The following is a 26,504-nucleotide window of genomic DNA, read 5'->3' on the forward strand; positions in this document are numbered from 1 at the left end:
GCAGCATGGAATCCTAAGCCATACATTTCAGAGTGTTCACTCTTTCATGTGCATAGCTACCTGGGCACCACACCCCAACCACCTGCAGCTGAACAAAAACCAGCAGCAGTGAAAGCTCCTTGCCTTTAAAGGGAGTACTTTAAGATGTCATGAAGCTACATGTCTGCAGGGCTTTTTATTAAATCCCTGCAATGCTTGTTACAGTCCCATACTTTATAGATCTTACTCAGTCATGTTGCTATTAGTGTTCTTAAGGCAAGGAGGTTTAGTGATATCTTTTATTGGGCTAGCTATACAGTTGGGAGAACTGCTGGACAAGCTTTTAAGCATCAAGTCCCCTTCCTCAAGTCACCGTGTCCAACAGCTCTTCCAACTATACAACTTGTCCAATAAACAATGTACACCTGAGATGTACATTTAATTCTAATGATTTAATTATTATTTGTAATTTTGGGGGTTTTATACTTCAGATATAACAAGACAATGCAAACACCAATAAAGTTATATTTGCGCATACTTTGATCTTGAACTGAATAATATTGATGCATCACACTATCTGCACCTGCTTCTTCAAAATCCTAAATCCATCCATTTCTGCCACTGACTTATCTCATGATTGTTCTAGGTATATTTTCCCTGTCTGTAAAACAGCTATGATACACATGCTTCATACTGCAATGCTGGCACCTAATTTCTCCCTTCCCAGTTGTGTTTCTGAATATATAGGTATATGAGACTGACATCAAGGGAAATCAGGGTAGAGGTAGGGACAACAAAATGGTGAGAGCCCACCTACTGGAAAGCCTCTTAGGTGGTGAGGAACTAGGCTGGGATTTTTGGGTACAGCTAACTTCAAGCATCCAAAAATCATGACTCAGATGCCCTGAACAGTCTTAAAAATAATACATTTTGGTTTGTTTTTATTTGGCTTCTGATCTTTTGGGGTTCACTTGCTTCACATAGGCAAGATTTCTTTGCAAGGCAAGTTAAGAGCTTCAGCTGTACTAGCTGGAGGACTATTTATCCCCTGGCTAGCATAAAGGACAAATTGAATCCTGAAGTTCTAGACTTTGGGAATGGGAAACAAGAAGGCTGGAGGAGGACTGTTGAACATGGAGGAAGACGCTGCACAATTAGCAATGTAAGAGTCACCTGATTCAATTCAGTCTCCTTTGTCCCCTTCCCTGTCCCAAATGTACACATCACTTGCTCATCACACTGAATTTCCATCCATCACTCTTTCCCCTCTTTTCACAACAAGAGGCTTATTTTTCTTTCCCTTCTCACTAACCACATATGACAGGGCTGGAGACTGGGTCTGACATGTTTGCTGTAGCTATTGCCAGCCCTTCCTTTTGTCTACTCTACCCATTCTAGTGCATACTGGAAGAGTTAGGAAGGCAAATGGAGAGGCCAGTGCTGGCAGCTGCTGCTCCTATAAAAGCTTCATTGTGGATGCTCTTTCCTAAGCCTCCTATGAAGTCTAAGCCAGGGATATACTACACAAGTGCATAGTAGTAATCATGATGGTCTCATCCCAGCTTGCAAGTTAATAGAATTTTAATAGGCACTGCCCTTAATTGGTAATAATACTTGGCTTTCACTAGTGCCTTTTCGCTGATGATTTCAACTTGCCTTCCCTACAAAAATTAATTAAGCCTCTGAACACCACAAGTTATTATTATGACTACCTACACTTCAGAATTCAAGAAACTGAGGCAAGAGAAGTGAAGCAAAGTGAATTGTAGAAATCATAGAGCAGCAGGGCTGGAAGGTACATCCAGAGGTCATCTAGTTTACCCCCCTGCCTGAGGCAGAATCATCCCTATCCAAACCATCCTATACAAACTAAAATTTAAACTCTACATAAGACTACCATCAACCCTAAAACAACATAGAGCTAACACTCTAACCTGCCACAGGTACAGCAGGGGAACAACAGAAGCCAGCACCCTGTTTCTATGAAATGTTGTCCATATATGCTAAAAAAATGCTGCATAGAGGGCCATGCCACCAGCTACAGAGAAAGGCAAAACCCCCCACAGTCCATACCAATCTGAATGTGGGGTAAAATTCCTCCCTGACCTCAAATATGGCAATTGGAAGAGAAAAGCCTTGCTAAAGAGACAGTCTAAGTCTGAGCCAGGAAAAGGGAGGAATTAATCCAACCCGGACAAGCAAATTAACCCTGTGAATGTCTCACATCCCAGATGTAACTTATTACTCTGTCTTTTCATAGTTTATTGCATTTGTTTCCCTCATGTTCATCCATTTTGAATTACCTACGTTTTCTTTAGTAACAACTGGATACAGCAAGGCTCCTTTCCTAGGGCTGCTGATGTCAGTGTCTTATAGATATTACCTGGTTAACAGTTACTGAAGCCCTGAGTTTTAAAATATATTTTTAGAATTATAAAATGGGCAAGGAAAGAGGCAATGTTTGATATGCTATAGTGAAAGTGGTAAGTACTACAACCAGGTTAATCTCCAATTCTTAATCAATTTTTGTCTCATTTGAAGTTTGAACTAAAGGTGCTATTCTCTTCTCTTTTTCTTTTTAATCATTTTTCCTTTGGCTTTGAAGTTTCTGTAAGCCGAGGATAGCTTATCAGAGAAGTCCCAGAGAATGAAAGGTGCTTAAATAGGGCTACAAGTGAATGAGAAGAATTTCAATCTCCCTAGGAAGAGACAGAGCTTTTCAGCATAAGGCAAATACATATTCAATCCCAAGGCAGAAGAATGGATTTAACTACATTGGATAATGCACTAAAATCCATCCTTAGAACCCCATCTCAAAGGCTTTGCTCAAGTTGTACTTTGTATCTTGGATTGTTAGAAGCTCACAAGAGAAAGTAATAAATACCCTTTTTTGGTGCTTGATTTAGACATTACAGTATAATATTGTATAACAGAGGATAACACCTTTAACTTCTGAAGTTTTAATGCCAACAGGGCTTATATGCACAGGCTCACTAACCTATTTGGTCTCATTATGCTCTAAAACTATGTATTTTGAACCTTAGTTACTTAACAGTTTGGCTTGGCTGAAAAGTATAGCCTACGGTTTGCTGCTTTACACGGCTCTGCCCAGACATTTTGAACCCTATAAGAAAATATTACCTGCAAAGGCCGTGGAGTGCAGGGGAAGGAAGGGACAACAGCTTTGGCAAAGCTACCTAGCATTTATACTTGGATGGTACTTCTGTGCTGTGACTTTTAGGGGATATAGACAATTAAACTTATTTATTCCTAAGCCCTTTTTGTAACCTCTCCTAATTCATTTCAGTGGAGTAGGCCCCAGTGGATGCATCTACGCATGCAATTAATTCAAAGCAATAAACTCTGGAGCAGTTTGAGCTGGAATAAACTATTCCTGGGAGCAGCTTCTACATGTATGCCCAGAACAGCAGCAATTTGAGCCAGGACAGAGCAGTTTATGCCAGGGCAAGAGCATGGGGAGTCAGCCCTGGACTCAGGGTCACGCTGTTGGATAGCGGAGGGACTGCCTGGTGCCTGAGGGTGCTGAAAGCACGGAGCTGTGGCTAGGCCAGCTGGGCTGACCGAGCACTATTTATGCCTGTGGTCAACATCTATATGCGAGTTTAATCACAGTTAATTACTCCACCATAAGATAGAACTATCCCCAATAGTACTATCTTATAGGGCTGTGTGAAGCTTTAGTCGCTGATTTGATTCAGCAGAGATTCGGCCTGATTCGGTGGCCAGATCTCTGAATCCGAATTGAATCAAGACACCCTTTAATCTCTCTGCATCAAATCGGAACCCTCCAAATCGATTTGGAGAGATTCAGAAAGATTTGATGATTTGGACATAGACACAGCTTTAAATGTTTTTTCTACATACCTCAAGGTACCAAACGGCTAGTGAATGCTGAGATGCTGGGCAGATGGAGCATCCCACAGGAGCATGGGGAGGTCCCCAGCGTGCTTGGCAGCAGACCTGGAAGTGGACCAGAAGCACTTCTGGTCCACTTCTGGGTCCACCAGGCAGCGTGTGGTGGGCCCCCCCATGCTCCCTCAGCTCAGCAATTGGTACCTCCTGGGTCTGCAGGGGCACCTGGGGTCCCCCTGTGGCTGATTGCTGAACCAGGGGAGCATGGGGGGGCCCTCAGCACTCCTGTGGGACGCTCCATCCGCCCCACCATTGCAGCATTCATGAGCTGGTACCTCGATGTATGTAGAAAAAACATTTAAAGCTGTGTCTATGGCCAAATCACTGATTCTCCGAATTAGCATCGAATCTTCAGATTTGGATTCAGCTGAATCGAATTGGGACGGTGATCCGAATAAACAAATCAAATCACTGTCCCTGATTTGCGCTGAATCCAAACTGAATATGGCCCATTTTGCACAACCCTATTATCTTACTGTGGCATTAATTAATGTACTGCGCCATTGTACTTTACAAATGTTGCTTAGTCATTATGAACTGGAACCAGCATTCTCCCTCCGGGATATTATTTGCAAAACTCCCATTCATTTTGATGGGATCAGTTCATAATCAGCAGATTTTATTCTTCTATTGGATGCAATGATGCAGCATGACTGCATTCTTAACATTTATGAGGAATCTTTTTCTCGCTGATACAGATGTTTTTTCTATGAAAAAAAAAATCAAACAAAATTTGGGTGGCCATAAAAAGGTAAAATTAGGAAAACTACTCATTAGTTCAATAAAGGAGCTTTTTTAAAACTGGAGAAAAGCATAATGCACAAAATACCAAGATAAAGAGCAGTTATAATAAAGGAGAAAAAGTGACGCAAAAAGCCTTCAGGCATTAGACACTTTCTAAATATTTATTATTATTTTTAATATATATCCTTACTGTGAAGCAATCACTACCTTGGTAAAAACTCTAATACCCAATTTTTTTTCAAGGAAGTGCAACATTTGAAAATTCCTGTTATTGCTACCATTTTTAATTTTACATCTTATAAGAATAATAAGGTATTTTTCTGTCTGTGCTCATTGAGATTAATTTAGTATTATGCATACCTTTTATACCAAAGGGATCTCAACTTAATACTGCAGATTTAAAAAATAATGAATCCCAAAGATGAAGGAAATCTAACTTATTAAAAGAGAGTCCAGAATATTTTCCCTTGTAAAATTTGCAAGTACAATGGCTACCATTAAAAAGCCAATCATTACCAATAACAGTACCTGAGATACTGTTATTTCCTCCTCTAATAATGGAACAGCTGCAAAACTGTCCATTTTGACATTTTAATGGTAACTATACAAGGCCTCGCTTCTGTAAAGGGAGTGTAAGCATCAACCTGTGTGTAGGCCTAAATGTAACTGGGCACATCTAAATGAAATATTTACTGCGGAGCTGCCTAATTAGCTCCACAGTAAACGTCTCAGCATCTACATGTGCAGTCCTATTAGGCCACAGGAAACTAACAAACACTGCAGCAAGGTAGTACTTGTAAAAGCAAGTACTATGCTGCTGCAGAGGTTTGGGTTTTTTTGTTTTTTACTGTGCAGCAGTGCATGTGTAGCTGCTGACCTGGGTGGTTGGGGGCACAAGGATACTTTAGTATAGGGGCTGCCAGCTGGCTAGCCCCACACTGAAGCATGCTCATGCCCAGCCAGCCCCTCTGCAGCACATTGAGCTGGGCAGGAGCAGCCCGGGGCTGGCAGGCTGACCCCTGCAACCACCTGCCAACTGTGGCTACTCTGACCTCTCAACATGCTGTGGTTCTGGGTGCACGCATGCCCAGGAACAATAAACTCTGGTGCGATTAGTGCCACAGTTTATTGTTCTGCCTTAACTGCATGTATAGATGCAACCACTGAGAGAAAAACCATGGTCCATTATTTATTACTCCATGATTTCAACAAGGGCCTACATAGAAGTAGCTGGAATTTCTTCGTGAGGTATCCTTGACTACTGACAGCTGTTTAAAAGCCAGACCTATTCTAGAGATATGTGATTTTTAAGTTTAAAAAAATATTTTGACACTGCATACTAAGAGATGTCTATACAATACCTATAAATCTTGATCTTGTATGCAATCATTTCTGTAGGACAGGGCCCCGAGTTCATGTGCCAACACTGAAAGGATTGCCTTCCAAGTCTTTGACTCCAACCCATTGCAATTGTCAGCAGCCATGGAAAAGACATTAGTCCAAAAGGGTTTACAGAGACATCTACCAGAGCCACAAACTTTGGATTTTGAAGATCCTTTAAATGCTAGGACATATCTTGGACTTTATCCACTAACATCAAATTACTACAATTTCTTATATACTCTGTGAGGCTTTGAGGTAAGTCAGACTTTTTTTAAAATTTAATTGAGCCCACAGAGATGTTAAGTACTAGAACTGTCTTATCTATAACCTTCCACATAGAGATATGATAATATAGTTTCTCACAAAATGTATTGTTTTCTAAATTATATCAGCTCATTTTAATTCTACTTTTTTTATATACATTGTAGCACTGTGTATTCTGAAAATGTCATTGTGTGAAGCTCTGGGTATGTCAGGCTTCTTCTGTGATGCTCCTGAGTGAACTGACATGAAACAGAGGCCTGTCTAACTGTTCCTGGTCTGTGTATCCCACACTGAAAACGAGCCAGGGAAGCCATTCAAGGGAAACTCCTCAAATGCTGGTCTCATGCTTTAGCATGCCTGAGAGTGGCAGTAGGGGGTGCACTAAGGGCAGCTTTGTTTCTTCATTTCAGTGTGCAAAGGCACAGTTGGTGGTCAGGTGGTGCATTCACGTGGTGCCTCTTGCTGGTGTATTCAAGAACAGTATAGCTCCACCCTCTTTCAAACCACCCTCTGGGTAGTTGAAGGCTGTTATTAAATCCCACCTCCGTCTTCTCTTCTCCAGACTGAAGAAGCCCAGCTCCCTCAGCCTCTACTCATCAGTCATGTGCCCCAGCCTCCAAATCATTTTTGCTGCCCTCTGCTAGACTTTCTCCAATTTGTCCACATCCTCTCTGTAGTGGGGGCTCCCAAAACTGGACATAATACTCCATATCTTGTCACACCAGTGCTGAATAGAGGGGAATAATCACTTCCTTCGATCTTCTGGCAATGCTCCTACTAATGCAGCTCTGTATGTTGTTAGCCTTCTTTGTAACAAGGGCATACTGTTGGCTCATATCCAGTTGGCACAGTATTTTTCTAGCAGAAATGGAAGTATGCTTCCAAAAAGGTTATTTCACAGTCTGCAATAGGACCAGTATACTTTCGGGTAAATAATTCACTTGGAATTTGCCTGTGTGGTTGGCAGAAAGATCTAGAAAAGTATGTATACAAACCATCATTTGAATAGAGGGAACCTCTGACTTGGTGATAAACTTTTATGAACCTTTATAAGATATAATTTTGGTTTACCTTTTAAATATACCTCAATTAGTATCTTTTCCTTTCCCTAGACAAACAATATTGCTTTAAGCAGAAAATAATCAGCTATTTTTATGCACGATTCTCTTACACTTTAAATCAATTTCTCTATGCCAAGTTTTTTCCCCTGGATCCATGTGAACTGTACAAAGTGTTATGTGAAACTCAATTATTAAAAACAGTAAATTAATGTTTAATTTGCATTCAAGTGAAGTTTATAATCTGTCCTCAGCCCATTCAAAACAAAAATGACAAATCATGAGAATCATAACTAATGCTTTCTGGCATTTTGAATTTATGTCAGTTTTACAATCGAGAGATTAGGCTACTTTACAAGTCTATTAATTCAATGAAAACAAGTTCTCTCTCTCTTTAGATGCATGCAGATGTTTGCACAAAATATATGAAAGAGTTCAAATTTAAAAACAAACAAAAGCTACTTGTAACAATTCCAAGCCTTTCCTTTTGAACCTATAAAATTTATCTGATATTACAACTTTATTGTAGTTGCAGTAGGGCACAGCAGAAATTATTTTCAAAAGGCATTCAGGCTGAGTTGCTTGGGTCGTCTGGATTAAAATTCAACCAACCCAACTCCTCCTCAACACAACACTGGATTACATAGTCATTACATCACATATTTTAACATTTTTTAAAGTGAGATTATCCACAAAATGATGCCTGCCCTCATAAGGATTGTTTATTGTTGAACAAAATAAAAGGTCTGGCAAAAAATGATAAGATAACTTTATTCCACTGACTGTTTCATGAATTATCCTTTTGTTCTAAATTCATCCTCATTCACATGAAAGCAGGCTTCCATAAAATTACTCTTTTAATTAGGCAATTGTCCTCATCTATTTATAGTACATGGAGGGATCATCATTCTTTATCTGATGGGTGAGAAGCGTAATACAAATGTTTACTTCAACTCGACATTTTTTTTTGGTGACAAACTTTTATGTTGAAAAGTTTTCATTACATGCCCAACACAGAAGGATAGTTAGTGGCTGCTATCATCTGTGCATGTCTTATTTGTGTGTTGCTTGATTTTTGTTTAAAATAAATTTTAGATCTTGAAAAGTTCCAGACTGATATACTTTTGGAGCCTGAACTACTTTATTTATCCACCAAATAAGAAAGATCAGCCTGGAGGTCAGCAGCAAGAGCATTCCCACACTACACAAACAGTAGAGGCCTAAAACCCAGCACTGAGAGGTCCAATGTTATGTGAGTAGAATGATGTTCAAAGCTTATTGAGCAGATTCTTTGTCTCTCTATTGGTACAACAAAGAAAAAGTACCAAATAATTTCACAGTCCATTGAAGAGTTTTATGGTGCAGACTGGAAAAAGAACCTGTAATTATCAATATAATTCACATACAACAAGGAGAAGACACTCTGTAGTACAGGGGGACTGATATATTGGTCCATATCGTATGGGCATTGATAAAAGGAAAATTGACGTTATTGGCAATCAGCTTTTTTTTGGCTAATGTGGCCAATAATGTAACCTATAAATGACGCGTGCGTGCATGCAACTGCAGCATGCACACGGCCAGGATGGCAGCCTGGCAGCTGGGAGAGCAGTGTTCCACTGGTAAGTCTCTGGGGGAGAATGGGTGTGGGGGGAGGCAGATTGAGGCCTCCACGGTGAGGGAGAGAGTGGGGCTGGGACAGGGGTAGGTGCTGCCCTGCCGGAGTGGGGTGGAGCTATGGGGGGCTACAGAGAATTTTTGGGTGGCTGTAGCCCAACCTATCCCTCCCACTCCCAGCACCACCTCCTGCCCCATCCCTGCGCACCCCAAGTTCAGCCTCAGTGCACCCCAACTCAGCCCCCCTGCTGGGAAGAGGCTGAAGCAGCCCCTGGCCTCAAACCCACAGTGGGCAGCCAGCCCTTATCCTGTGCACAAATCCAGGTGGGGCACATGCCCCCATACCTCCCCTAGGGGTGTGTGCAGTGGCACAGGTTGCCCCCACCCCTCAGATGAGTTGCCCATGGCTCCATCCCATGCCCTTCCGTGTCCCAGTTGGGCAGCACCTGCCCCTGCCACAGCCCCACACCCTCCCTCACTGTGGGGGCCTCAATGTGCCCCCCCCATGGCCCTTCCCTCTCCCATGACCCTTCCCCCACACAGTCTTACTGGCAGGTTGCTGCTCTCCAAGCTACTTGGCTACATATTGGCAATTGGATCAGTATTGGTTGATATGGCTGGTTAATAGTTGGCCAACAGGATCAGCCAAAAAAATCTTTATCAGTTCACCCCTACTCTGTGATTTTGAATTCTTCTTACTACTGACTTAAGCCATATTAGAAATAGTGTAGTAATGCGGGGGAAAAGGTACACCTTTGAGTTAATATCTCCTAATCCATTCAGGTACCCACAATTAGCCTCTTCACTGGCACGTCTTACAGCTGCTGCAGTAAGATGGTGTGACAAAATGAGCCATCTCACAGTTTGGTCATAAGACCAGCCCACTCCTTTTTGTCCTTGGGCTAACTGGCCACCTCTTTCACCTGCCACATTTTGATGTCCTATTGTTCTGATGTTAATAGGCAGGAGGCTGCCCTTTGATCTGCCCTGTTGTTAAGGGCCAGATGTACACGCTCCAACCAGCCCTTCACGTGTCCCATGTAGCCTTGCAGATATTTCTAGGCCTAGCACCTGGCCGCCCTTCTGGTGCACACACTGGGCCTTCCATATCCAGCCTAACACCCAGCCTCCAACCTGGGGCATACACTGGGCCTTCACATCAGTAGTCTAGCACCTGGCCTCCAGTCAGGTAGTACACAATGGGCCTTGTCCACTGCCTCCTCTTTCCCAGGGGCCTTACAACTGCATCCCATGACATTCTGCCCTCCTACTTGGGCTGCCTGCCTCCTCATCTCTGGGGCCTCACAACATCTCCCCAAACTCTGGGCCACACTACTCCGCCCTCTCTCAGGGGCCACACTACTCCACTCAACCATTCAAGCTCGGGGTCAGCCACCCCTGTAGGCTCAGGTGGCACTCCATACCTGGCCCACCACTTTGCCCTCTTCCCAGGGCTTGAGGTAGAACACCTCTGTAGGCTCAGGTAGCACTCTCCTGCTGTGCCTGGCTCACCTCCAGGGTCTACCGCCCCACAGGGTGTACCTGGCCCTGAAATGCCTCCAAAGTCAGCCTGAAGGTGGGAGCACGGGTTTAGGTGCCCCAACCTGCCTTACACTGAGGTGGTCCTCGAAACTGGCACTTAAGTGGCCCTTCCCCACCACAAACAGGACCACCAGACCTCCCTATCCTGCCAGGGTACTGTTTCCGGTCATGTCCAGGACCAATGAGGCCTACTTCTTCCTCATAGCCTCACCCTTACCTCTGAGACCTTCCTGGAGCAAGAGCTCCGCCAGGCAATGTTATTCCCAGGGCTGCTGAACACAAACTGCTCTGCTCTTGTAACAGAGCTCTCCAAAATGACCGCCCTTGTCCGATGCCTGGCAGCTGGCTGCTCTAGCCCTTAAAGCAATGGAGCACTAAAGCTGCTCCATCACAGATGAAATCGAGAAGGAGACGATAACAGGTGCTGTGTTTGTAGATATATCAGCAGTATACGATACAGTCAACCACCAGTACCCAGTTGCCAAAGTTTATAATATGATGCATAACTATCACCTAGTGAAGCTCACCTGATCTCTTTTGGAGAATAGGCATTTTAAAGTAGAACTGTGTAAGAAGTGCAGTCACTGGAGATGACAATGAAATGCCTCTCAGTTTGCTAGCTCTGATCCTTTTTAATCTATATACCAATGACCAACGTATACAGAGCAATATGAGGAGCTTCACATATGCTGGTGTTCTATGCATCACAGCACAAGAGAGGTACTTTACTACTGTTGAGAACAGATTGAGCAACTTCTCAGATTAGTACAATAAGAACCACCTACGTGCTAACCCAACTAACATGCAGGTCACAGCCTTTCACTTAGTCATAGAGAAGCCAAGGGAAAATTAATCACCACCTGGGATAGAATTGCCTGAATCCTGTGTACTTGGTGGTTACATTGGACAAAACACTTCCCTTCAAAGCACACATAGAGAAGATGAAGGAAAAGTCAGCACCTGTAATAACATACTTTGAACGTTGGTCACCTCGTAGTGGGGAGCAAATCCTGCTACATTATGAACCACTGAAAGTAGCAATGCATAGGAGGTGCGCATGCACCCCCTGAGAGCGCTGGTGCACCCCCTCACCAGCAGCGTTCCCTGGCAGGGGGGGCAAGTGAGAATGCTGGTGCCCCCCACTGAGAGCCAGGGAGTGGGGGGTTCTCCTGGAAGTGCCAGTGCTCTCCTGGAAGTGTCAGTGGCATGCCACTGCCACTTGCAAGTCGGCGGGATCAGTTGCAGGGGGACCACCCCCGGTTGGTGTGATCAACCTCGGGGGACCCCCCCCCCATCAATAACTGGCCACTGGGGGAGCAAGTGCCTCCCTGACTCAGGAGGCACCAGGTGCCCATGCCCACTGATATTGCCTTGTGTTACTCCACGAAAGAGTATGCATGTCCAGTATTGGAACAATTACTTCATGCCAAGAATCTAGATCCAGCTCTAAACGGTAGCTATTGTGAAATAACAGGATGTCAAAGGCCAATACTAAAGGAGAGCTTGTACTTACTGGCTGGCATTGCACCACTTGATATCAGAAGAAAGATAGTGAGCCAAAAGGAAAGATCATGGCAGATGGAAAACCCCAGGCATCCACTCTATGGTCATACAGAAGCAACCAAATGGCTTACCGTGTGAAAGAGTTTTGTGATCGGTGTGGTGCCCTTGGACATGATGGCTGACAGGGCATGACTGAGGTTATGGAAGGAAAGATTGCATGCAATCAGATGTCCTGGAATGGACCTGGAACCCCAGAAGAACCTTCCCAGAGGGGCTGATAATGACTGGCCAACATGGCCTGAACCACCTGAGCATGCAAACTGGAAGATCAAAAACAAACATTATCAAATGAGGCTCCTCTAATGACATGAATATATGAGAGTTCAGTGAAGTGCAGACCATGGAGTACCTGCTTATTTTCCTTGGTGAGACCTGTATGAAAGAGGACCTTGCTGCTGCAGTGGAAAGAGCCATTGCTTGTACACAATTCTGGAAAAACATCTAGTTATGACAAGGACATGAGAAGAAGACGACAATTGCTGCTGTTTGTAAACTGAGAAGCAATCAAGATAGTACCTCTGTGGCTAATACTGATACTGAAGCAAAGAAATGATACTAAATGAGTGACCATTATCAAAGGCAGGAAGCCAATTTTGGGCTACATACTGCAGTAACCTAGCCTCCATGGCCAATTTATAGTGTACAGAATGTAAACTTTCATATTGAAAACATTGAGTTTCTAGTTCTTATGGCTGCAAAACAGAAGCCTCCAAAAGTGAATTAATACACCACTGTGAAACTATAACTGTACAAGGGTGTGAACTGCTCACATTCATCTCAAAGAGATGCCAAGTCTACAATTCAATGATGAAACTTTAAGGCACACATTTCAAATAACTCTGGCATACAAATGCTCATAAATGCATGCATGGTGTGCAACTAGGAAACTGCAAGTGCAAGTGGCAAATTTTAAGAAGTGCAGACAAAATTATAGTCATGAAGTGCCCATCACATATGGGTAATAATTAAGATTTGGCCTTCTCCACAGAATGTTTTTTGATGGTCCTGCTTAACAAGTAGAGTCAAAACCCTCTGAAGTCAATGACAGTTTTGCTCTTAACTTTAGCATCTTTGAATCAAACCTTTAGGTCCAGATCCACAAAGGGGACTTAGGCTTAATGTTGCAGTGCTAACTCTTAGATGCTTGGCTAACCTCTTGGATAGCACCATACCTAGACTCCAAAAGAACTTTTAGTATTGGGCCCCCCTTTGCCAGAGATAATGATGATGATGATGATACAAATTACCATTTTCAGGCGAAGTGACTAAGATCCACAATGACAGAAGCCAGCCCACTGAGTGGGAAATGGCCTAAGCTAGCTATTGGAAAAGCTGAAGAAAAGAGTGAGGCCTTGGCCCAACCTCTTAAGGGAATTTTGTCGTCTCCATCCACTCACAGTTCACAGATGTGGACCATCTCCTGGAATTAGATAATTTTTTTTGCACAAAATGCAGCATGGAACTAGTAGTATTGCCCCATCTCTTGTGTGATAGCCTTGCTGAAGCATTCACCTGGGATGTAAGAAACCTGTATTAAGTCTCTCCTCTGCCTGACCTGATTTGATCTGAACTCCTAGGAAAGTGGCCTAACTACCAACTGAAGCTGTTCCCCTTTGAACAGATAATTAAATATTCACTGAAGCAGGAACTTTAACCTTATTCTTCCATATCCCACATGAGTGCCCAAAACACCAAGCTACAAAGTCACTCATTTCCTCTTTCTGGCCCATATGAATATTTAATTGTTATACCTAGCAGAACAGCTTAAGCAGGAGACACATCTATCTCAGAATATCCTACAGTCTAGTGGTTCTCAAACTTATTTTCATCAAGTGCTCCCTTCTCAGTCCTCCCACTACTTTTTTGGAAATATTTTACAGTGCTGTATATTCCTGTATTTTCATGTTATGAAATATCAGCTTATGTTACTATAACCACACTGTAACCTCTCCAGCAACCCAGAAACTATTGTAGAGTTGTTATTTGTTTGCTTCATTTACTTTCTTTCCCCTATTTATATTTTTCCATTTCCTTCTGCTTTGCCATTCATTTTTCCAGAAGTTTACCACCTACACATGGAAAATTTGAACTCAAGACTCTGCCATCTGGAGAATGCTGTAAACATTAGGCTAGTAGGCATAAAGTTGGGCAGCAGCAGTACTACCAACAACTTCCTCTATTCCTGGGTTGTGTGTGAAATTCTGCTCAGGAGGGACACAGAGTACAGTTTTAGGAGGTAGGCCGTGCAGAGCAGCTCATCATGTTTGAGGATGTATGCAACAGAGCCAGGGGCTCCTGTTACTTACAGAGAGAAGCTGGAGCACATCCCCAGGTGGGGAGAAGATGGCTGATTCTGGGCTAGCTGCAGGGAAATAGGCAGCCAGGGCCTATAGGCTGCAAGTGCCTATTACAGAGCTAGATGCTGAGTTATAGAACAGTAGGGCACAACCTTGGTTAGGCAGTGAGAGCACTGCTACAATACCCAGAGGAAAAGCAATAAGTTGCCTTGGAGGCTGAAGGGACACATCTGTGACTGGTCAGGTAAACATTTGACTGGAAGGGAAGGAGCCAAGGGATATAAGCCTGGGCCCCTGAGGCACACAGGCAGTACAGCCTTAAGGAGCTCCTGCCAACTCAGGCTGGTGGGAAGTGAGAGCTTAGAAAAGCCTTAGAAAATACTCCAGAAGGCTGAGAGAGTGGGGAAGGTGACTTGGCAGTGGCATGATGACCCAGAGGGGGTGGATTTTGAGTTTAAAGTGGCTGCTTGCATTTTTTTTTGTTCTAGTGTTAGACCGGAGAACTGGGTGTGGCTGTAGGGGTGAAAGGAAGGCCCTAGGGGGTGCCCCAGTGGTATACCAAATTTTGAGCCCAGTCAGGGGCAGAAGCAAATGGCACAGGCAAGCTGAAGCCAAGAAGACCAGGGCCTGAGCCCAGAGGCAGGTTATGTAGGGGCCATTGAGAAGTGGAGACTTAAAGGCCAGGCCAGAGCCAGTGGGTCTAGACTACTGGTCTACAGCCAGAATAATCTGTGGGCTAAGGTCAAGAAGGCTGAAGCCTATACAGAGGAGTTACTAGCATCAGCGTGACATCTGTGAGGCATCACCTGAAACGTGGGCTATAGTGGTAGAAGCAGCCACAAATTCAGACATTAAAGCAAGTAGGGCCTGAGGAGCCCCAGGCCAAGAGAAGCAGTGAATACAGAGGGAGAGAGAGCACCTTGGATTTACCAGCCTCTGAGGGCAGGCTCCTCTTTTTACATTTAAGGCAGGGTGAGACTCTGAGAAGCTGGAAGGCATCACAGCTGCCCCCTAATAGTAATTACTGTGCTCCAGCAGATTCCAGCATCTCATGTATTAGCATCCCTGCACTGAGAAATGGCAGCAGGGGCACTTTAACTAAATCTCATTCACTGAGTTTCATTTAAGGCACCCCTGCTGCCATTTTTCAGTGCAAGGACATTGATACACAAGATGTTCCAGGCGCTTTAATTAGAGTGGTTTTCAGAGCGTCCCTGCCTCCTAGAGCACGTTGCTACCTTCTTTCCTTAGGTAACTTCCAGGCTTAAAAATCAGTCAGATTGCTTCCTTGGAGAAAATTCAGAGCTACCCCTAGAGAGAAACCTCTGATTTCTACCCAGTCATACAAGTTTTACTTATCGTTTATAAACTCAACCTGCTTTGGATCAAAGGGAACTAAGCACCTCAATAACATCTCTGATACACTTATCAAATAAATTATTAAAAACATTGATTCCTTCCATTAAAAACCTGCAAAGAGTATAATTGCTAAAAAAAAGAAATTCAGTCAGATGTTGCTCATCAAGTGCTGCATTTCATGCAACCAAAGGAATTGCCTTAGGGTCTTGTTACACATTAATTTTAGGTGGTCCTGGAGCTCTTAATCCCTGGATTATTCACGTTAACACCTGAAACTAGTTTTAAACTCACTTTAGGCAGTTTAAAGTTGCACCACTCCAAGGTAGGATCATCTCTAATTACCCAACTCATGTTCCAGCAATATGTGGTCACTCCCTACAGATGAGCTGCCCAAGTTGCCATCCTCCAGCATCCCAAGAAGCAGTGTCACCTCTCCCATCTTCCTTTTCTGTGTGGAGAAACTTTCTACACCCTGAACTCTACTGCTTAGGGGGTGGTGCTGGCACCAAGCCAAGTCCCTCTCTCCTGCCCCTGGCAGTGACTTCTCACCCCCAAGGATGCAACCCCATGCAAACAGCCAGTAGAACACATGCCAGCATAGCCAGGTCATAGGCACAGATTGGTCCAGGGTCAGAAGGCGAACAAGGTAGAGGGCTGGACGGGCCTCCACAAGCTGGGGCTTCCTTCATGGTACAGTAGCTCACTCAGAAGTGCGTTTCCTAATTGCTCCCACCTCCCAGCCACCTCAAGAAACATGACCAGCCCCAATCCCAAATCCCAATTTATTAAAACCTGGGATCTTATTTATTTTACTTTATTTCTTTTAAAATCCTTTTTTAAAAATTATTTCTCATTCAGTGCCTGACTTCTTTCATTTCACCACCCTTCCCACACTCCCATTTCCTTTCCCCCTCTCATTTGATTACCCCCCCCATCCCATTAACCATCCACTTCCCAGCTTCATATTCTCCCCCCTCCCTCCACACAAACTAGGGATGTGAAAGGTTAAACAATAACTAGTTAGCTTACTGGTTATCCTTTAGTGTGGGGCAGGGCACATTCTGGCTGGGAAGGCGGGGAAGGAAAGCCACGTGGTGCCCAGGTAGGAACCAGAAGGCAGCAGAACAGGATGGATGGAGGGAGGAGCAGGAAGGAGGTGGAGGGGGACTAGTACCCTTAGCCTATGAGGTTAAAGAGAAAAACAGTAGATTACCTAATGACATGACAATTAAGAAATTAGCTGATTGTTTACAGGTGCTCCCTCCCACCCTGAGGCTTCATGTGGGCTGAGTTGTCTAGCCCAGCTTGCTACTGTCTCCTTCCCCTCTCCCAACCCTCCCAAGGGCTGGGGGAGCAGTTTCCAGCAGCTGCTGTGACCAAGCTATTGTGCTATCAGTTAACTGTTTAACTGATATGATTAGAGGAGATTAAACAGACAATTTTTTAAATGATATTTACATCCCTAATCCAAACCCATCTCTCACACACCGCCACCTACAGTAGGGATAGAAGCCTGTCCTGGCTCACTAGCCCTGTAATCATAGTACAGACAGTCAAACAGCTGGAGGAAGAAGCCATTCAATCTTTGTGGGTTTCTCAAAGCTGCATAGATTGAATTGATAAGGAACTGAACTGCCATCCAGTTTTCAGTTTGGAAAAGTAGGCAGAAACTTTCATTAACTCAGGCCAGAAGGCAGAGTCGTGCTGGAACATACCTCCCAGCCTGCAGGCCAAGCTGAGGCTAGTGGAGCATATGTTGCCAAACCCCTGCTTTCCCGCCACCTCCTGCAGGGAGGGGAAGTAGCACTGGTCCAGGTGCCAAGCTAGTGTCTGCTCCCCTCCCCTGCTGGCTTGGATTGGGCCCACTGCCCCACTCCCAGCACCCCAGATCCAAGCTTACTTACCACCTTGCTGACTGCTCCCTGATTACCTGAGACTTCCCAGGGCTCTGTTCCAGGGGGCAGGCAGAGAAGGAAGGGTTAAACCACCTGCCCAGCTGGCCTGAGCAGACCCTGGCAGTTTAACCCTTCCCTGCCTGCTCTCTGAGACAGACAGTGTGGGCAGCCACAGGTATCGGGGGTTGGGGGAAAGTCAGTGGGGATCGGGGGGTGATGGGGAGGGTGGGAGGAAGCAGTGGACCTGATCCAGGCCAGCAGGAGAGCAAGGCAGATCCCAGCTCAGCACTGGGATTGGGGCTTCTTCCTCCTCCCCCTGTTGGTCAGAAACTGGCAGGGGGCATTGATCAGCAGCCAGCCTGGTGCCCCTGAAGCTGGTCAGACCCACATGAGGGGCAGGGAGGACCAGGTCTAGGGTGGGGGAACCCCCCATACATGGGGCGCCCCCCATGTGTGCAGACCCCAGCCCAGGGTAGTACCCCCAGGACAGGAGAGTGCTTCCCCCCAGCACCTCAGTGGCTCTCACTAGCCCAGCTGCAGGAAGGGGCAACCCTCACAGATAATTGGGGATGAGGACTGGTTGTGGGGGCTCTGTTCCTGCACCTACCCTGCAGCCCCTGCCAGGCTGACAGTACAGGCAGGATGCAGGCTAGGGACCAGAGGCTTTGCTGGAGGTGCGGCCAACCCTGCTTGACTGGAGCAGACAGCTTGGGCCAAGGCTAGCCCACACATCCTGGGAAGGGAGGCAGTTTGCAGGAGAGGTGCAAAGTATCCTGGGATGCTGGGGGACTGAGAGTTGGATTGTGAGTTAACTTGAGTTGAGAGGGGATCTGGGACAGAAGTGTGATAGACCAGTTTAACCTAAATCAGTTACATTTGAGACTACATTAATCCATGTTTATCTTAAATTGGTTTTGGCCATTTTGAAACCTGTTTATGTGCACTGAACTTCTACTGTGTTACAGACTTGAACCAGTTTACATTCACTTACACATGTTTACATGTCATTTCTGTCCTTAACCGTAGTGGCAACCCACAGTTATAGCTCTTAGTCTGGCTCTCTAAGTTGTATGGGTGAGGGACAGTCAGAGAAGGTTTTCAGCATTTGGATGCGACTGCTCCAAACTTGAACTAGCACTAATACTGATCAACATCTGAGCAGCTCAAAGTGCAATGTGTAACAAAGCCTATACATGCTGAAAAGGGTAGATTTAACACGTGCACAATTTGTACTGAGGGAAAAAAGTTCCTCCTTTTATCATACGACAGGCAATAAGAATCCTGGACTTAATATCAAGAGACAAGTTGTTAAGTTCTGAGTTCAGAGTTTGTCTTACAAATATACCGCATAAAATATTTCTGGAGAAAGAGAGAAAATGCATGCTATTTGTGCCTACATGTCTCTAAATTTCCATTTCCATTAAAGGAATTATGTGTATCCTTATCCTCTCAACCTCATCTGGTATGGCCATGATATTGTTGAGTCAGGAAGTAATATCTTGTGCCTATAAAGCACCAGACATTAGATCTGAGGAAAACTGACATATGTCCATGGGGAAGGTCCCTGTCCAACTTGAATTCCCTGTGAAAGGCACAAATAAAGAAAAAAACCAAACAACCCTTCCCCTCCCCCTCCCCCTCCCCCAAAAAAGCCCACCATAAAACAATGACAGACCATGGAGAGGAGAGCATATGCAAATGATTTTCAGACTATAGTGTTTTACTGCTCTCTGTTATTGTTTGGTTCATCAGCAAGTCATTGAAGTCCAAAAAAGCTTTGGCAGCCTTTCCAAAAGGGGAGGTAGATGAGTTCTGTGACTGGGCTGGAAGGCAATTTTCTGTCTCTAAAATTTTAGAAATACATACTTATTATGAACTGCCCCATCCCCCCCAAATTTGACAGTGCTGTCAATGGAGCTGTTTGTCCCTACACATTAAGAAAAAGGGGAAAATCTCAACTTGGAAGTTGTAGCATGATGAATAGAACTGAAGAAAGTTGATGAAGTTCAACAAGCTCTGAAGCATAAGTATGTGACACAGGCCTCTCAGCAGGTTTAATAAAGATATCTTTCCTACCACTCTGCCTGCCTGCCTGCCTTCTTAGTACCTCACTTATTATGAAACATATGTGAGAAGGTTTTAACATCAGATAGTATGGAAAGTTGCTGTAACCTTACTTACGAATAAGTGCTGATAAGGACTACTGAATGATAAAGCTATCCGGGAAATAATTACCAAAGACAATAACTAAGAAAATGCAATAAGTGTTTTCTTACATGCAAATTAGGTAGAATTTCAAGCGTATACAAAGCCAGTTTGCCCAAAGCAGCTGTTCACAGCACACACCTCTATTTGAAGCTATAATTTAAAAGTATTTTCCTATAAATGGAATATATAGGCGGCTAGAATAATGAAACAATTAATAAATGATCAACAGTTTGCTACAGGTAAACTCTTAACCTTTCAACCTTTTACTTATATGGTTAGCTGCTTCTCAGGTACTTTTTCATGGTAAATGTTTGCAGACTCACACTCTGTCTTGGATCTTTGAGGCCTTTTGCTTTTTACCATGATGACATTTTATTATAAAAGTGTAGTTTCATGCAGGCAACAAAACATAGCTAAAATAAAAAGATAGGCTTTAAAATATTTATATATAAAGAGATACATCATTTAAACTTGCCTATTTATCTGCCTTATTTCACTTTTGGAGACTGCCTAAAACTTTAGGGACAATACTGAAAAACACAGGCTTTTCTCTCTCCATATAAAGCAATGCTCATTTATTTATTTTAATTTTCCGCTGAAGTGACAAATATCCGGACTTGACAGACGATCTACAGCCTAAGCAGAAGTGAACAGGAACTGCAGTACTCAACACAAAATCAGATTCAAGATGTGTCATGTTGAGCATCCAAAAACGGAGGGAGAAAAAGGAGCGACTGCTTTTGAAAATATGAATCATAATCATCTCCCCTTTTGTAAAATGGAGAATGACACCTATCTCCAGCTACACAAGAGAAGTAGAAGGATAGCAGCATTAACATTTGTGACACTTTCAGATCCTGTGGTGATGGTACCAAAGAAAAAACAATGAACAAATAAGTAAGATGTACATATCACAGCCAACAGCTCTATGGGCATTTCCTGTCACAGTGGCAAAATTAAGTTTTTTCAGTGCTGTAATATGCCTTCTAAATCCTCTAGGAAATATATGGTTCAGCTCACTCATTGCAGGTTCTTAGAATCGCTCCGTAACTATCTGAACTCTAAGCATCTATTCCTTGCTGAATCTGTAAAATCTTTTTCTTAGGTAATGACTGTTGACTGACTTTTCCCCCTTAAACTGAACCTCATTTGTTTATATCAAACTTTCCCCTAGGAATCCTAGAACCTTAACATTTGAAGATGAGGTGATCAGTGTGTTATTACCCATATTTTACAAACACAATTGCATTTGGAACATCTTATAAAAAGAGAGCACTATTTGAACGTGTGGATCTTTATTATTTTACGTGGAACTTGAAGATTTGGGAAAGAAATAAAAATTTCAATTTCAATTAAAAAATCCAAGCAGTGTAAAGACAACAAAGGAAATGGGCTAATTACTGGCATGGTACAAACTACAGTTAAAAAGCAGGCTGCCCCTTGCTTAGCTCCTCTGTCTTACAGCCTATGCTTTTACAGTGCCTAGCATAATGAGGCACAGAATTTGCTAGGACATCTACATAGCATTTGAATACAAATAATAAAAAAGGAGGGAGAACAAAGCATATATTGGTAAAATTCCTTAGTCAACAGTAGAAGAACAGTTGGGAAAAACTGCCTGCACTCCAAAATTTGGGCAACTGTAATAAAGAAGTAATATATCATTGAAAATAATAACAACTTTTAAGCTACACGGAAATTAGAAGAATTGTGATGCATGGTTCACTGTAATAACTATTCTGTTTTGCAAAGCAAGGATATGAACATAGTGTAATAATATTCTCCATGGCCTAAATCTACCATGTCAGGGTGACTTTTAGTTAGCTGGAAAGGCTACAACTTAATTAATTAAGAAATGTACCTAGAACTGGGATAAAGATAATTTAATATTATTTTTGTATTACTCTTTCAGGCAGCATGCCAGGTGCTGAAGCAGTATTGCACTACTGTCAGTCTTTAAAAAATAATTAAAAACCAGTGTGACTGAATCCTGGGCACTTTTTTTTGGTAATGGTATGCTTTTATATTAATTAAATTAAAAATATGCCTCACAATACAGCTCTCAGACTGAACTGTTACATAATAACACCTGAATGAGCTGCATTAAAAGAAAGGGTTCAAGAAATTTTGCTTGAAAAACAGAAAGAAGCATTGTTCTTTTCTTCTTCATCATACCATAAAAGGTAAAAAAAACCCCAAAAACCAAAGCATCAAGTAAATGTATAGATTGTTTGGAAACAACATACCTATTAGCTCCTTATTTCTGACATCTAAGGCCATGTTTCGTAAAGCTGTAGCAACTGCACATACCACCCGGTCGTTGTCTATTCGAAGCAGTTCCACCAGGATCGGCAGGCCTTTCTCTTTGCGGACAGCAGCACGGATATACACTGACCACTGTAAAGAGATATTATGTGAGGGACACTGAAGTAAAGAATGGAGAACCCTATTATAGAAACTGAGGGGAGTGTGGTAATGTGTAAAAAGGAGTGGGGAGTTAAGCAGTATTTGGCTGTAGACTCCAAAGTGAAAGGAAACATTTCTGTTTATGATGCCGTGCGACTCCTTGACCCAGGAAACCATATTGACTTCTACTGGTGACAGAAAAATGAGATTATGAATTGACTTTAATTCTTACACACCTGAGTTTGCAGGCCAACGGCTTGGCTTCATTACACCCTAAACCAGTCTTGGATGATGACTGTCTGTGGCTAAAGTTATTTTATATTCCAAAATTTGTTTACAAGGTCAGCATAATTCCTGGCTCTCAACCTGAGAGATACTAGACCCAAATTCATGAAGGTGCTTCATTATTCCTTTTGTAGCAGGAAAATTGTTTAGGAGGGAAAGTGAGGACAGAGTTACACAACTGGATTTGTTATTTAATTGTAACCGTCTAATGCTGAAGTCCCTGTGTGCAGAAAATCTCCATTGCTTGAAATAAGGAATAATCTCCACGGGAAGACTATCAGATCGAAGTTGTCAACAGGGCAAAATATGGGGATTTTGATCTGAATACATCTACTTCACAAGATGCTGAGAGTGATAGATATTTTTACTCAACTTACAATATGGATGAGCCCTTGACTTCAGTTTTTGAAGGTGAACAGTTTTTACAAAAAGTACAAAATCTTACCAGGGCAGATAGCAATGAAGCAGTGTGTGAAATGCCCCTGAAGCAATTGCAGAATGTGATAACCAAGTGTGTGAAGCTGAATGGCATCAGTGTGAGACAATCTGAGGAAAAGGCTATCTGGCTTTGACTGAGCAAGTTGTGCATTTTCCATGTGAAATGGTTGTGTGGGCTGGCTGAGAGTGGCAGCTGCTGTCTGTGTGCTGCCGTGTTTTTAAGTCCTAGTTTCCCTCTGGCTGTGTGCCTAAACCTAGGGTGATAAAAGCTGTGCTTAAGATTTACACTGATGAAATAAGTGAGATCAGAATCACGATCCTTGTATGTATTTGATTATGTGATTATCAACATTCTTAACCTAAAATCTGAGAGCCACTGCTAAGCAGTCATAATGCTCACAGAAATCACCAGAATCCAGTGGGAGCTGCAGATACTCAAGACCTCTCAGATTTAGGCTCCTTTTACTTCATGATGAGCAATAATTCTGGGTTTTGTCATACAAAGAGATGGCATTATGCCTTATTTCAATTTCATCATCTGAAAGAATAATGCATTGTACACAACATGGAAGGTATGGGTGCAAGGCATGTGTTGGACTGGTGATCATGTCTGGTAGGAGAATGTTAATAAGCAATTGAGGAGAAGCACATGACAGAGGCTTATAGATTTTATTAAGCAAAAATGGAGACCAGTGAATATGTTTACTCATTTTTTGGAATAACAGAAATATCCAGTACACAGTGGCATGCATTGTGCGGCTGACACAGAGTGTGGCTGAGCATGTTGTCTGCTGGCTCTCCCTTCATTTCATGGTCATGGTCATGGTCCTAACTTTTGAAGCAATTCAGGGCCTACTGTCTGCCTAAGTGATTGTCTCTCTTCAGCCTACAGCTGGACTCAGGATGGATTTTGCTGCTGCCAGAGCCAACAGTGAGACTTTTGGGAGATGAAGAAAAGGTATTCTTGAAATAAAAAATAAAGCCCTCATCTGTGAAACTCTTTAAAGCACTGGAGATTAAAATGAGCTGTACTCCTGACATTGTCAGGTCACACTACAAAGCCCTTTCCTTTTTCACAAGCCTTGTATTATTAACAGTCATGCCAGGATAGCTCAGCTATATCTCTCCTGAAATCAAAGGAAAATAGAAAGGAAAATAAAACCCAATTAAATAAAAGACAGGAGGGATATATAGCAGTATCTTGTGGACAGTGACACTAGGTTTAGTCTCTGCGGTATTGCAATATAGTACATATGTATATATACGTGTGTGTGTGTGTGTGTGTGTGTACACACACTGACAGACACGTAGTACCACACAGTACCCATATAAGGGGTACATTAGATCACCTCATGTTTGCACACTGTCTGGATCGCTACACAAAATTGACTGGAGACTCTGACTATGGATATGAATATCAAATTAATATGATGACAATGAGAAGACAGATACACACACAGGCAAGGATTTGACTGACCCCATATTAAATACCTATATTTGTTCTAGGTTACATAACTCAGGAGAAAGTAAAAGAATGGAAAGGAAACAGCATGTAAGGAATGTTATTCAATGGCTTCCCTTCAATTACCATAGATAACACAAAATCTGTTGACCAGACAAAGTCTTTAGCCTTTGTTGCAGACAAAAGCAATACTGGTTAAAATAACTTTTCTAGTCAGGCTAAAGAAATGTGGGGTTCTTAGTATCACTGAGCACAGTAATGTAACATGGCTGAAATGTAAATTTGTTAGGCAAGGGCGGTTTATCTGCAATGAAGCAATGGTGGCTGTAACATAAGAGAAAATAAACAAGCAGCAGCAGGAATCTTGTTAGATCTTATTTTATTTTTCTCCTAGTCTGTTCTCTAGAACCATGTCATGGGATAAACTTTAATGAACATTTTACCAGATAAGAAACCAAAATTAACCTCAAAGATCAGTAACTTCCAATTAAAAGTGTCCTGGAAAAATAACCTCTTTCTAAAAGAGTACTAGACTTAATAAATATTGTAAATATCCAAAACTGACAATTCTGAACTTTTTAAATAGCCAAGTATTTACCTGTCAGTATTTACGTGCATTACCTGACTAATGCACTGTCAGCTGCAGCTATCTGTAGCTAAAATGATCGGTCCTTACAACTTTAACTTCCCCCCTCCTCCCCCCACCTCTCAGCTCTGTATTTCCTATGCATCTCCAGGGGAGGGTAGGGGGGTGTCCTGTGTGTCTACTATGACTAAGAGGTCGGTGTCAGACTGAGAGTTCAGGTTAGCAGTGAGACTGTTCTGTGGCTGTAGTGAATTTGTCTGCTGTAAGTGAAGAATCAAGCTAGTAAAAAGTTGCTAGTCTCTGTAAGGATATTTCTCATATCTCTTGCTTGAATAAGGATTGTGTCAAGATTTTCTAATTAAATGGCCTTATGTGCATTTAATCAGTGATAAAAGAAATCCAAAATCATGTTATCAATTATCTATTGCATTGTAAAGGGCAACAAAAAGTACTCAACTATATCATCTGTAATAAAGATGGTCACTTTGAATGTGTTTGGTCAGTGAATTGTCCATGGAAATCACAATTCTTTAAAGAGACCTAAGGTGGAAACACCTTTACAGGGGCATAAAGTGAAAGTAAACAGATGTCCATATCCTTTGTCATTCCACAGATGTGGTCCTGACAAAAGGTAGAATAATTTGTCCGCTTTCCTGTGGCAGACAACTATTTTCTTTATGATGGGAGAGCGCAAGCAGCCTGAATCTGCCCATGCTCTTCAACTGCCTCAAGCAGGTGCTCTTAGGGCTTGAGGGGTTCAGTCATGTGCCCTAGGAATTCCTGCACAGGGTTGGGCATCCCGAGCCTCAGGAATACCTACCTGACTTTCTCCACGTCCAGAGATATGCCCTGGCAATCTCTGGGGACACATCTCTGTAAGCAGGGAAAAAGTTGCTCATTTTCCTGGCACAGCAGATCTGCTTCATTTGGTAACACCTATTTTTTGCACTAGAGTTGCATAAGCTTTTTGCTTAGTTTGTTTTTTGGCATCCATTCCAAAACTCAAATTCCAAATGAAATAGGGAGTAAAAAGAATTGTTTTTTTAAAAAAAAAATCCAGTGAAAGCTGATGACATTAAAGTAGGAGCATTTTGGAGTAACAGAATATGAAAACTGGTAAATATTTTCCACCTCAAGGGGAGTATCTGACATATTAGACTTTAATACAAGTAAGGCACTAATTAATTAGCATTACAAACATAGATAATTTAAGTACAAATTGTTTTTTAAAGCATTAATTTTGCTGTATACATATATTTTTTCTCAAGTAAGCTACCTTTCCTGTAGCACTGGTGAGAACTCTGATTTAGAAAAAGTTCACAGACTTGTCATTGTGATTTATCTGCTATCGTCACATCCATATTTTCAAGTCATACACCTTGGGCTGGAAATACAGAGTTGTCTATTAATCGTATGAACAATCTCTGGAGAAGCAGAAATAAGAAGCTTCATTTTGAAAGCAGTGAGAACTGTCTATGTCTCTTT

The 26,504-nt window shown here is 42.7% G+C and overlaps 1 protein-coding gene across 1 annotated transcript in view; it reads right to left on the reverse strand.

The window, feature by feature from the left end:
* CTNND2 (catenin delta 2) overlaps window positions 1-26,504 on the reverse strand; it is a 554,610-nt gene that overhangs the window by 87,394 nt on the left and 440,712 nt on the right. The window contains exon 14 of the mRNA XM_025215651.1: window positions 22,089-22,239. Coding sequence (XP_025071436.1) covers window positions 22,089-22,239 — 151 coding nt within the window. The remainder of the gene's footprint in view (window positions 1-22,088; window positions 22,240-26,504) is intronic.

This window comes from Alligator sinensis, unplaced genomic scaffold, assembly GCF_000455745.1.
Source record: "Alligator sinensis unplaced genomic scaffold, ASM45574v1 scaffold82_1, whole genome shotgun sequence".
Classification (NCBI taxonomy): domain Eukaryota; kingdom Metazoa; phylum Chordata; order Crocodylia; family Alligatoridae; genus Alligator; species Alligator sinensis.